Source organism: Clarias gariepinus, chromosome 4, assembly GCF_024256425.1.
Source record: "Clarias gariepinus isolate MV-2021 ecotype Netherlands chromosome 4, CGAR_prim_01v2, whole genome shotgun sequence".
Lineage (NCBI taxonomy): Eukaryota > Metazoa > Chordata > Actinopteri > Siluriformes > Clariidae > Clarias > Clarias gariepinus.
In genome coordinates, this window is record NC_071103.1 from 1,564,373 (window position 1) to 1,576,869 (window position 12,497).

Here is a 12,497-nt window from a genome sequence, read left to right on the forward strand (position 1 = left end):
ATGATTTGTAAACCAAGACTTGTTCATTTTTCAAGTCAAAATTTATACAAAATCTTTGCTTGTCTTGTGGACAGTTGTGTGGGAGATAATTCTTCCACCTGTTGAAGTTGCCTTTAATTTAAAATATCAAACATTTAACAAATTACTTAGAAAGAGAATTAAAGAAGAATTAAAGAAGATTTCAGACGCCACGCAGAGCTGGATGAAGTAAGTCAGGCTTTTATTGCAGCAATAAGAACCCAGATGAGCCAGCCTAGCAATGCTTTGGATCAAACCACAAGCAGTGTCAAAGTCAGACTGACTTCACCGTGAAAAGCACACTCCTTTTATACAGTTCAGGGGAAAATTCCCAGACTCCTTACTTGTACATTCATCTGTTGACCACAGCAAAATTTTATTTCATTATAATCCAGTTTCTATTCAATTAATTTTTCCATTATAATTACACCTGGTCAATTGACTCCTCCCTGCGCTTATCTGACTCATGTCATGTCATGTAGATGCACTTATTAGTTTATTTTTTGCCTACTTTAATAAGCTCAGTATTCTTAAAACTGATCTTGTGTCTTTTGGATATTTGTCTATATTCTTACTTATACATATGTACACTTGTTTCAATCCTTCATTAGGTGTGATGAAGTCCGACTCCTGGTGCCTAATCTCGTCTATGTTTTACGACATGTCGTGCTCCCTTTCTGCTTTTTCTAGTCCTAGCTGCATGGACAGGTTTCGGGGACCGCTGTTTTCTGACTTACTCCTGTCTTTTTCCGCTTTGTAATAATGGCACATTTGTAATCTTATTTATATTCTTTCCTATCTAACTATATATTGATTAAAACATGCTTACACTCGCAAACCGCATTACTCACAATCCGAGGTTTCACTGTACAAGGCAGCATTGTGGTGTAGTGGTTACCACTGTCATCTTGCACCTCCAGGGTTCAGACTCGATTCCCGGCCAGACTCGATTTCTGTCTCTGTGTGCATGAAGTTTGCATGTTTTCCCCGTGCTTGGTGTGTTTCTTTCGGGTACTCCGGTTTCCTTTCACAGTCCAAAGACATGTAGGTTAGGTTAATTGGCATTCCCAAAACTGGCCATAGTGTGTAAATGTGAGTGTGTGTATGTGTGTGTGCCCAGTGATGGATTGGCATCCAGTCCAGGGTGTAACCTGCCTTGTGCCCTAAGTCTCCTGGGATATGCTTCAGGCCCCCCGTGACCCTGAATGCAGGATTAAGCGGTATAGATGATGAGTGTGAGTAAAACACATTAAAAAAACTATTTTAAATAGGTGCATCTTAAGAATAAAGTCAGATAAAGTTTAGTTAACTTGACTAATTAACTGATTTAATTAGTTAAAGCATTTAATTAACATTTTGAAGGCTTTTAAAATAATACCTGCGTTCATAGCTAAAACTGAAAAAAAAATTGAATCCTAACTGCTGAAGAATCAGAAAAGTAGTAAAACCACGAAGAATAAACTAATATTTTATTTATTTAAAATGATTATTAATGCATGACATCATAAACCACTTTTATAATGAGTAAATAAAAGACACTGTTAAAAAAAAATAAAGAGCAAAATGTATCAAAATAAAAATTTCATTGCGTTCTTTGTTAAAAAATCTGATTTTTTTTAAAAGTGTTTTTTCAAGTAATGATGTCGAAAGAATTATACTTTATTGCCTTTTTATGATATTATCAGAGTTTTAACTAAGTTTAATTTTTTTTTTGTATAAGAGGCACAGTGGGTGTAAAAGCCACTGATCAGCTTGGATTGGTATGAGGCACTTCATGTTCTGGAGAAACCATAATAGGCTAATGCTAATCTTGTCTGAAAATGTGGCACATATAAATGACAGGTTTACAGTCTGTTTCTCTTCCTGCTTTAACAACATAAGTTGCAAATATAAGCTGTCGTGTCCTACAACAATGTCGTGCCAGAGAAAGTCAAACATGGCCAAACTCTTTCTGAATTATGCTGGCAAAGATTAATCATTTGCTGAAGTCCCAAATTCTTTGGCTATCATTCAATTCCACTGGGGCTTGGTTACGTTATAATCTCACCATTATGCCCAGAAAACATAAAACTGTCATGCGTTGATGAAATAAATACATTTATATTGGAAATCGTAACCAAGTGGCTTTATGTTGTTGGTCCTGTTGAGTAAAACATGGAGTCAAAGCTTGGCCTGATTTGGTCTGGTTATGTTGCCATCTAGTGGATAAGTAACCAAGAAGAAGAACCTGTGCTCAGGAAATGCTCTATCAGTGTTATTTTTTAAACAAGACAGAGTTCCTGTAAATCACATGATGCTGACAGCTGCTTTATATACAGGCAGCATGCTGTCCAGACCAGATTTCTCTGGGGGAACAAAAGAAAAAGAACACCAACTCAGGTAGGTGATGAGTTTATTTGATTATGGAGATGTTTCAGATGGTTTCCTTCATTTATATCTTGCAGATGTGATATATATATATTATATATTTTTTTTTTTGGGGGGGGGTCTTTGGTTACTGTGCAAAAGTCTTAGGCACTCTGTGTTTTTAGTACAAATGTTCCTATGTTTTTTAAACATCAGTATTCCACCACAAAATCAAATGTTTCATGTTGCATGCAAAAGCAGAAGCAGGTGCAATAGGTGTTAAAAAGAGCTTAACTTTTATAAAACAATGTTTTCTATATTTTTGCCAAAATTGTGTGTAAAAATGTTAATGCTATAAGTGAATCTTTTCTGGCACAACCTGTTCAAACAGGATACATTCTTATTAAAACACTGTAAATGTTTTGTCATATAAGCTCATCATTAAGACTCAGTGGTGATATTAGTATAGTCATCTGCTGCACAACGTTTATTATTTAATACTTTAATAATAGAGATTCTGTAATAAACTGTTATTTCTATAGCCTCCACATTATTATTATTAACAAATTAACACTCCAGAGAAAATTACCATCTTTTACATAATTGGTATTTTTTTGTAAAAAAAGGATTGCAGTCATCTTGCCCACACAGGATGCTCCCGTGTTTGATGCAAACACTGAGTACATCCTGTGTTTTGCATAGCAAAAGCCATCAGCAGCTGCAACCTTGCCAGAGCATTCTGTAAAAAATTACTTCTTCTGATTTTTTTTTTTTTGGTTTCTTTATACCAGACATCGACAGCAAGATACTCATAATGGCACGATATTGTGCTCTGAGGTAAGTTCTCATCTGACATCTACAGCTGTGGTGAGAAATTTACATACACTTATCATAAACAGGAATGTCTCAGCAATAGTCAGCTTTATTTCATTAAACTGGACAGAACAATTGTACAACATACATCTGTAATAAAAAAACAATGTGCACAATATAAAAAGTGCAACATAAAAAGTATGTGTGAGACCGCACTCATTGGCTTGAGCAACACACATCACAAACAGGATCTTAGTGCAGATCTGAGAAACATAATGGAAGATTTACACAAGTCAGGAACATTTTTTAGAGCAAATTCTAAACTACTGAAGATTATGTATGCGAGCATAAATAATTTGGAGATGGAACCACATGGCCAAGTTCTGTAAGAAGAATCAAAAGGAGAACCTCAGAATTCTTCAGCAGAACCTGGTTGTGGAATGGATGATTACATTCATAGAGTCTTAATCCTATCAGAAGGAATGTGGAGTGTATGTCAGGTCCATGCCAGGAAACCAATGAATTTAATTAAACACTTTCAATTCTGCCATGAAGTTGGTCAGATATCCAACCGGAGTTCTGCCCAAAGCTTGTTGATGGCAACCAAAAGGTTAACCAATCTGTTAAAGGAGAAACATTTATATACATTTATATTAGGTGTGCTCTTTAGGCATTTTTGACTCTGTGTCTACATTTTTGACCCTATGTTGATTTAAAGGGAAAAATAATATAGAAATAAAACCTGTGCACCAATTTGTTAGGGATTTCTTCTTTTAAGATGTATGATGTACAAATAATCTGCTTTACATCCTGAAATCTTAATATATTTTTAAAGCAGGGATCAAAACATGTACACAACCTCAGAATCTATAGTAACTTTTATAAATGCATAAAACTAGAATTTTTGTTTAGGAATGAAGACTTGAAGATGCCAAATGAAGACCAAATAAACAAAATCAGAACTAACAGCAAATCAAAAAAAGGGTTCATCACAAGATATTATCTGAACACAAGGACTATAATAGACGGTGACAGACTAAAGAGAATGGCGTTTGGAGAAAAGTACAAGAGCAAACCTCATAAAACCATAATACTTGTTGGAGAAACAGGAGTAGGAAAATCGACTCTAATCAATGCCATGGTCAACTACATGCTGGGTGTTAAAAGTGAAGACAGAATCTGGTTTGAGATCATAGAGACAAAAGAAAAACAAACTGATTCTCAGACAAATGCAGTCACAGTGTATGATGTGTTTATTAATCACAGCTCGTTCTCTCTGACCGCCATCGACACGCCTGGGTTTGGAAGCACTGATGGTATCGAGGATGATTTAAATGTTGCTGAAAGTTTACACGAGTTATTTAAATCTAAAGATGGAGTTCATGAAATTGATGCAGTGTGTCTTGTCGTGTCATCAAACACCACTCGACTCACTGACAGACAGCTGTATATTTTTGATTCTGTTCTTTCATTATTTGGCAATGATGTGGAGAAAAACATTGTTGTGTTCATCACACACGCCACCACAAAACCTAAAAATGCCATTAAGGCCATTAAACAGGCCAACGTTGTGTGTGCAAAGACTGATAAAGAGGAGCCGGTGTATTTCAAGTTTAACAACTGTCACTGTGAAGACTTTGATGATGAGGAAATATTCAGTGATTACACGGTAGCGTGGGATCAGTTCAACGCATCCATGAAGGACTTTTTGGCTTTTACTAATTATAGGCCAAGTGTAAGTCTGAAGGTAACTGAAATTGTACTGAAAAAACGCAAACAATTGACAGCATCCATCAACAATATAAAGGATCGAATCATGATGGCAGATCACAAACAAATAGAGCTTAAGCAGACAGAAGCGTTTTTACAACAACTTGAGGAAGAAAAAAAGGACAACTTTAAAGCCTTTGAATGTATGGTACATGTGCCTTACAAAGAAAAGGTGCCTATAGAACGTAAGTTGTGGAACTTTGTAAGCAAAGAGGCTACATGCTGCAGTGTGTGTGAGGAGAACTGTCACTACCCAGGATGCTGGTGGGTCAGTAATCTTTCTAAGTGTAGTGTCATGTCTGAGGGTAAGTGCACAGTGTGTACTGGAAAGTGTCACTACTCTGCCCATATCAAAGAGAAGAAAATCTATGTGGTGAAGGCAAGGAGGGTCAAGACGACTTTGGAAGAACTGAAAATAAAATATGAAAAAACGTCTGAAGATATAAAGAGTTTAATAAGCAAATTAAAATCTGAAAAAGAGGAACAAGAAAAACAAAAAGCTAGACTGGTAGACAAGTGTTATCAGTATGTGGTTAAACTGGATACAATTGCTTTAAAGAGTGACAGTGTGTCCATCCTTCAGCACATGGATTTTTTGATTGAGAAAGTGAAGGAAACAGGAAAAGCAGAACGAGTGAAGAAACTAGAAGAACTAAAGAAAAGAACTGAGGCTGAAAACCAGAAGCTCCTGAGATATATACAAAGATTTTGGAGTCCATAAAAGGTAAATACTGCTGTATTTAAAGGGAAACTGCAGCCTGAATGACTTATTAATACAAATAAATGAATTTCCTTATGGAAAATTCCCATAATAATGCCAATTCCCATACCCATAATGCCCTGAAACTCCCTGCAGACGCTGAATTCTTTTAGTGTCCAGCTGTCTCACATCCTTACCTGTACACAATACTCAAACAGATAAATTCCCAAAGCTTCGACTTTCACGCAAAAAACACCATCAACATCAGCAACACCCTCAACACCATTGTGTTCTTCATGATAGAAGGTGCTGACTGACTGAACCGAGTCTGCAAAAGAGAACAGACTGAACTCCATCCAGCTGTCTTGTGATCTTGTGCACATCTAAATCAATGAATCAAAGGATTTAAATTTGCCCGAAGCTCTACATAAGGAATGCTCATTCAGATTTAATGCAGTCTGTAGGTTTTGGTAGAATTTTGTATTTAGTTTTCATACATACACAAATTATAATTATCTTAATTATAATTAATTATCTTTTTAAATAATTATTTTAGTTTGTTTCTCTTTTTTTCTTCTCTTTTTTTTAATCTTCAATCTGTAAAACTGCTTTAAAAAAAACTCTTTGATAGTTTTGATGACTACCACCGCAGGTTATTTCACACCTGTAAATACTGCAATGTGTAAATTATTTGAACTTTTTGCTTTAGAATAAAAAAAAAAAATAAAGTACCCAAGGAAGTTTCTCTTTTAATCCACCATATGTTCAATGAAGATATGTAGATATGTTGGTAATGACTAAACTCTATTACAAAATTGATTTGTAATAAAGAAATGTTTTATTTTGAAATCTAGTTTCTTTATTTGAAAAAAAAAAAAGAAATTAAATCCAACCCCCAGTTATATTATCGTACAGTACACCCAGGTGTCTCTAGTTGATACACATGGCTAACCTTTTACAAACGTGTACACCTTAATGAATTTATTAAAATTAAACTGATAAATGGCAAACTTAATTTACATTCGATAAGAATGCGATTTTTTTAATTAACATGAAGCAATATGATAATGTTGGTTTTCAGTGATTTCTGTCTACAATGATCATTTAAGGCCAAAACTATTTTTGTTTATACATTTTTGACTAAATGTTCAACATTTTTTCATGACCCAATCAAGCCTACAGTACATTCTAATAAAGAAATAATTTCCCACAATTTCTCCCACACATGCTCTAATCCTGCAAATGTTCAAGTGGCCAGTGTGTCAGAGAAATGTGCAGGGCATCTCCAGGCCTCAGTGTCAAGTCAGCAAAAACCACTTTACCAATCACTATTCATCCAGCGCAACACCTACTTTGCCTACTGTAGATCAAATGAAGAAGACAAAGTGGACGGTGAAGGTGGGTTTTACTTTTTGTGTCGAATTAAAAATTAAGTGCTTAATTATTATTGACAAGGAGTCAGAATGTAAGTTAAAACCACAGAGTCTGTGGTCAAAAAACATGTAGGATATTTTAGCTTCAAATTACATGGCTTACATTCCAAAAGGAATCCAAATGCTACCTGTGGTTTAGCATGTGGGTTAGCATGTCTTGGTACCGTAACTAACACTAGCAAGTTTGCAGGTTGTTGCTTTCGTTTGTTTGTTTGTTTGTTTGTTTTTTGTAATGGTAAAATAAGTCAGCTGGCTAGTATTATTATAAGGCACCAAGTCAACCAGTGTGGTTTAAATAGTAATATTAATATTTTTTAAAGTTTTTAAAATTAAGGTTATGATACTGCATGATCAGTTTTTGAAAACCAGTAGTTCAGTGTTTAACAGTAATTACCAGAACATGTACAGAACACTTTAGAAACATTAGTTAATTATATTCTATAAATTAAGACCAATATGTTTGTTTGTAGAAAGGTTATTTTGGTAATTATATACAGTACACTTCACTTTAACTGGGTTCTTTTCAGAAGCATGCCACCTCAGAAGACCAAGAATGCGGGAGAATGTTCCGAAGTCTCCATCAGCTCCACGTCATCAGTCAGGTAAGCAAGCTTAAGCCCATCTCTCAACCTTCAGAAATTTGGGAATAAAGTAGCTGAATTGTGTTTAGGTGAATCTTAAATGTTATTTTTTTTTTTTATTGTTTCATTAGATACTAAGCAACTTCAGGAGCTGCAGAATTTGCACAAAGTTGTTGGACGTCCACCACAAGAGAAGACTGATATACCCATTGAGAAAGAACTTTTCCTGGCATGACCTGTTCTTGTAGCCCTTACATACAGCAAGCAACCAAATTTTCTTTAAGATTTTCATCTTTGTTTTGACTGATTCTTTTCAATGGAAGATTGTCACAATGCTGTGGACTTTGTGTAACTCCTGTTGTCACGAACTGCGTGTTATTGGCTGTTGTTGCCGTGGGCACAAAGGGCAGGCATAGGTGCAGAGGGTTGTTTTAAACAAAAGAGTCTTTTAATAATACAATAACATAAAACATGAACAATAATGAAACAAAAACAAAAAACAAACAACTGAAACTATAACTAAAAGCATAGAGCAAACAGGCTCTATGGCGAAACACCGGCTCCATGGCGAAACACCGGCTCTATGGCGAAACACCGGCTCTGTAGCTTTACACACATAACATAGGCTCTATAGCATTACATAGGCTCTGTATCTTGAGACAAGAAGCTCAGAGCGAGACCGGAGGCTCAGAGCGCACAAACAAACTACGCATGTAGCTGAATTAGACAAGACAGGACCACAGACAATAACAAGGCTGGTAACTGGACAAGACTAGAGACGGAACGAGACTAGACAAAACTAGAGACAGAAAGGGAGAGCATATGATGGAACAGGTTAATAGTTAAACGTACCCAGATCCGAACCTACCCCTAGCTACTCATACACCCAGCCAAACATGCCAGTTAGCCAAACATGCAATTAGCCAAACATACAATTAGCTAAACATACTAGGATACCTCAACATTAGGGACACAACAAACAATACTTACATAAAACTTGTTACTAACACAATCGATACGGAATCAGCTCCACACACACTAAAACACAGCAATCATACTTATGACCTCTACACTGGAGTCTTGGGACTTACACACCGGTTACAATTCAATTTAATTCAATTCAATTTTATTTGTATAGCGCTTTTAGCAATTTTCATTGCCGCAAAGCAGCTTTACACAGTCAAAAGAATTATTTAAGTTTGTATGAAATGTGAATTTGTATGAATCAAAATGGTCAGTTTGTCCCTGGTGAGCAAGCCGAGGGCGACAGTGGCAAAGAAGAAACTCCCTGAGATGGTAATAGGAAGAAACCTTGAGAGGAACCAGACTCAACAGAGAACCCATCCTCATTTGGGTGAAACAGAAAGCAGTAAATGATCTGCATTTATACAATGTGTAGGGTGGGAGGCAGTTCAGCTATAATAGCTGATGTTAATTGATGTTAATATGGAGTCCAGGTAGTTATTGAAGACCCAGGTAGACTTATAAGAAGTTCCAGTCATGAACTATCGAACTGTCAAGTCCCCAGAGAAACAGTTGCCAACACCAGTCAAGGCCAGAACCGTCTTCTAGGTAGAGAGAACCATCCCCAGACACCAGACGCATCCCAGAGAGACACACGGGGCATCCATGTGACGAGATCTTCAGCCAGAAGCGGGGCACCAGGATGGGTCAGACAGGTCCGGAGGGCAGAGGGAGTCTGGATCACTGGCAGCTCAGGAACGACATGTGTAGCTCGACAGAGAGAAAGAAAGAGTGAAGGGGGAGACAGGAGGAGAGAAGAAAGAGAAAGAGGGGGGGGGAAGAGAAGAAGAGGAGAGATGGCAGTTAGGTATGGTCACAGTCACACAATGTATAATGTGAATGTATATTAACTGTGGAGTGCAAGCAGAGACTCCGGCAGGACTAACTATGACAGCATAACTAAAAGGGAGAGCCAAAAGGAAACACAGACATGAGGGCTTCCTGACATGTAAAGCAAACAATCACCTCACCGTCAGCAAACCTGAGTGATCAATGAGAGTGAGGAAGACAGCATCTAAACATACCAGTTCACCATAATACTCTACGTCCATGAATCCCCCAGATCTGCTCCTTTACCTATGGCAAATCTATTTATAAAAATGCTTGGCTAAATAAATAGGTTTTTAGCCTGGACTTAAACACTGAGACTGTGTCTGAGTCCCGAACACTATTTGGAAGACTATTCCATAATTTTGGGGCTTTGTAAGAAAAAGCTCTGCCCCCAGCTGTATTTTTCATAATACGCGGTACTGACAAGCAGCCTGCATCCTTTGATCGAAGTAGGCGTGGCGGATCATAAGACACTAGCAGTTCGCTCAGGTACTGCGGCGCGAGACCATTTAATGCTTTATATGTCAAGAGTAGTATTTTAAAATCAATGCGAAATTTCACAGGGAGCCAATGGAGTGAAGATAAGATAGGGGTGATGTGCTCATATCTTCTGGTTCTAGTGAGGACTCTCGCTGCTGCATTCTGGACTAGCTGAAGCTTATTTATGCATCTAGCTGAACAACCAGACAGTAAGGCATTACAATAGTCCAACCTAGAGGTGATAAAAGCATGAACTAGTTTTTCTGCGTCGTTTAGCAACAATAAATTTCTTATCCTGGCAATATTTCTGAGGTGAAAGAATGCTATCCTGGTAATATTATCTACATGTGCTTCAAATGAAAGGCTGGAATCAATGATCACACCAAGGTCTTTCACTGTTGCATTTGATGGAACAGAAAGGCCATCTAAAGTTACGGTGTGATCTAAAATTTTACTCCTAGCTGTATGCGGTCATATGACTAGAACTTCTGTCTTATCCCATTTAGCAGAAGGAAGTTAATTAGCATCCAATTTCTTATGTCCTGCACCCATTGCTCAATTTTAGTAAGCTGTTTTTTCTCATCAGGTTTTGCTGAGACATATAACTGTGTATCGTCAGCATAACAATGAAAACTAATACCATGCTTACGGATTATGTTGCCCAGAGGAAGCATGTAAAGGGAAAAAAGCGGTGGACCTAAAACTGAACCCTGCGGAACGCCAAACTCCACTAGAGAACATGCAGAATAATCACCATTTAAGTCTACATACTGATAACTATGGGTCAGATAGGACCTGAGCCAGGAGAGGGCTGTACCCTTAATTCCTACTACATTTTCTAATCTGTGAAGAAGAATAGTATGATCAACGGTGTCAAAAGCTGCACTGAGGTTAAGTAATACAAGCATAGTTACACAACCCTGATCAGAGGCCAATAGAATGTCATTTACTACTTTAACGAGTGCTGTCTCTGTACTGTGATGAGGCCTAAATCCTGACTGATTTACAAAAGTAAAACAAAATCAAAGTACCCAAAAAAACTAACTAAAAATACAAACCAAAATGCCCACATAAAAGACAGTGAATACAAACAATGCTCGACCCAGTTACCCAGACTAAACAACTACAGTGGAACCTCGGATTACGAGTAACGCGGTTTACGAGTGTTCTGCAAGACAAGCAAAAAGTTTTTTATAAAATTTAACTAGAAAAACAAGCATTGTCTTGGTTTACGAGCACCGAGTATCATGTTTCACGCATGCGCTTCTTGTTTTGACGCCGAGCATCTTGCGCTGCGGAATCGTCTCCCCTGTTGGGTCTTAGTGCTCGTCTCTTACTGGTATACTTAACATCTGTGCACGCGTGTACTGTTTACTATAACACTGTGACCCAGTGTGTGTGTAAAACATATTTTATTTTTTGTTCGGAATCGCGTGTGTACAGCGCGTGTACTGTTTCTTATAACACACGTGTGTGCGCGCGAGTAAGGCAAAAGAAATTCTCAATCCAGAGGTTAAAAATCTATTTTCTTCCTCATCGCGGTGTGTGTGTGTGTGTGTGTGTGTGTGTGTGTATGTATGTGTGCGCGCGCACGAGCGTAGTGAGACACTGTGCCGGCTGTGTGTGTGTGTGTGTGTGTGTGTGTGAGAAACCAACCATTCACAAAAACACACATGCGAGCACAGAAATGAAGGCAAGAGACACACACTCTGCTCTCTGAAGAAACTGTCGCAAATCTTTTCAGAGGTAAGGTGCTGGGTCATTTGTTTGTTTTACTTTACATCAGTGATTCTGTTAGTTGATGTTTAAGTGATGTTTATTGCTAATTTTCAGATAAAGCAGGAGAGAGACATTGATTTATGACCGCTTTTACGGGAGTGTAGTCCAGTGCGGGAGATGCATTGTCGGTAATGCAGTCTGGTGTGTGTGTGTGAACACGAATGCGAGATTTAAATCAGGATATTGAGCCTAATTTTTGTTCTTTAGCAGTTTCTTTGTTGAATTTAAGTGCAGGATCCACCCGAAAGTTTGTAATATAACCTGACAATGCAGAAAATAAAAGAATACGCATCGACGATGTCATCATTACACGAGCATGAATTAACAGGCTGTTAACGGGCACTAAAATAAAGCGGAGAAGCTTTAATAATTTAGATGAGAACAAGTGTCTTTCCGTTAATGTGTGTGTGAGTGTGTTTAAACGAGAGAAGAAAGTTTTAATGTGTAGGATGAGAAGGGGGAGACAGGAGGGGCTGAAAGCAAGAGTCTCCACTTACTCTAGCCTCACACACACGCACACACATACACAGCGCCTGCGTGCACAAAGGGAAACGCTTATCTGCCAGGATTTATTTTTTTACTTTTTTGAAAGGTAAAATGCAGGTTAATTTGCTTTATTTTTACTTAATATTTTGTATTAATTATTTTTATGTATTTTTTTTTTGGAATACGAGCCCACTTCCGGAACAAATTATGCTCGTAATCCGAGGTTCCACTGTATTT

The 12,497-nt window shown here is 37.5% G+C and overlaps 1 protein-coding gene across 5 annotated transcripts; it reads left to right on the forward strand.

The window, feature by feature from the left end:
- The first annotated feature begins 2,289 nt into the window (after window positions 1–2,289).
- Window positions 2,290–8,759, forward strand: LOC128520173 (uncharacterized). Of its 5 annotated transcripts, XR_008357919.1 has the most exons (6): window positions 2,290–2,397; window positions 3,156–3,201; window positions 4,090–5,671; window positions 6,899–7,045; window positions 7,608–7,682; window positions 7,793–8,759. XR_008357919.1 is itself a non-coding variant. In XM_053494281.1 (4 exons), exons 2-3 carry the CDS (start codon window positions 3,179–3,181, stop codon window positions 5,666–5,668), a joined length of 1,602 nt encoding a protein of 533 aa, XP_053350256.1. In that variant the 5' UTR covers window positions 2,290–2,397; window positions 3,156–3,178; the 3' UTR covers window positions 5,669–5,671; window positions 6,899–7,251. The 5 variants fall into 5 exon arrangements, 3 of the variants coding, with proteins under 3 accessions (XP_053350256.1, XP_053350255.1, XP_053350254.1); XR_008357920.1 differs by lacking the exon at window positions 6,899–7,045; XM_053494281.1 differs by lacking the exons at window positions 7,608–7,682; window positions 7,793–8,759 and having other exon boundaries at window positions 6,899–7,251.
- Window positions 8,760–12,497: the final 3,738 nt, after the last annotated feature.

Bases quoted from the DNA above. Each gene is read 5' to 3' on its own strand.
- LOC128520173 (XM_053494281.1), top strand. From the start codon at position 3,179: ATGGCACGATATTGTGCTCTGAG. The intron at 3,202-4,089 runs GTAAGTTCTCAT...ATTTTTGTTTAG, and splicing joins GCACGATATTGTGCTCTGAG to GAATGAAGACTTGAAGATGC.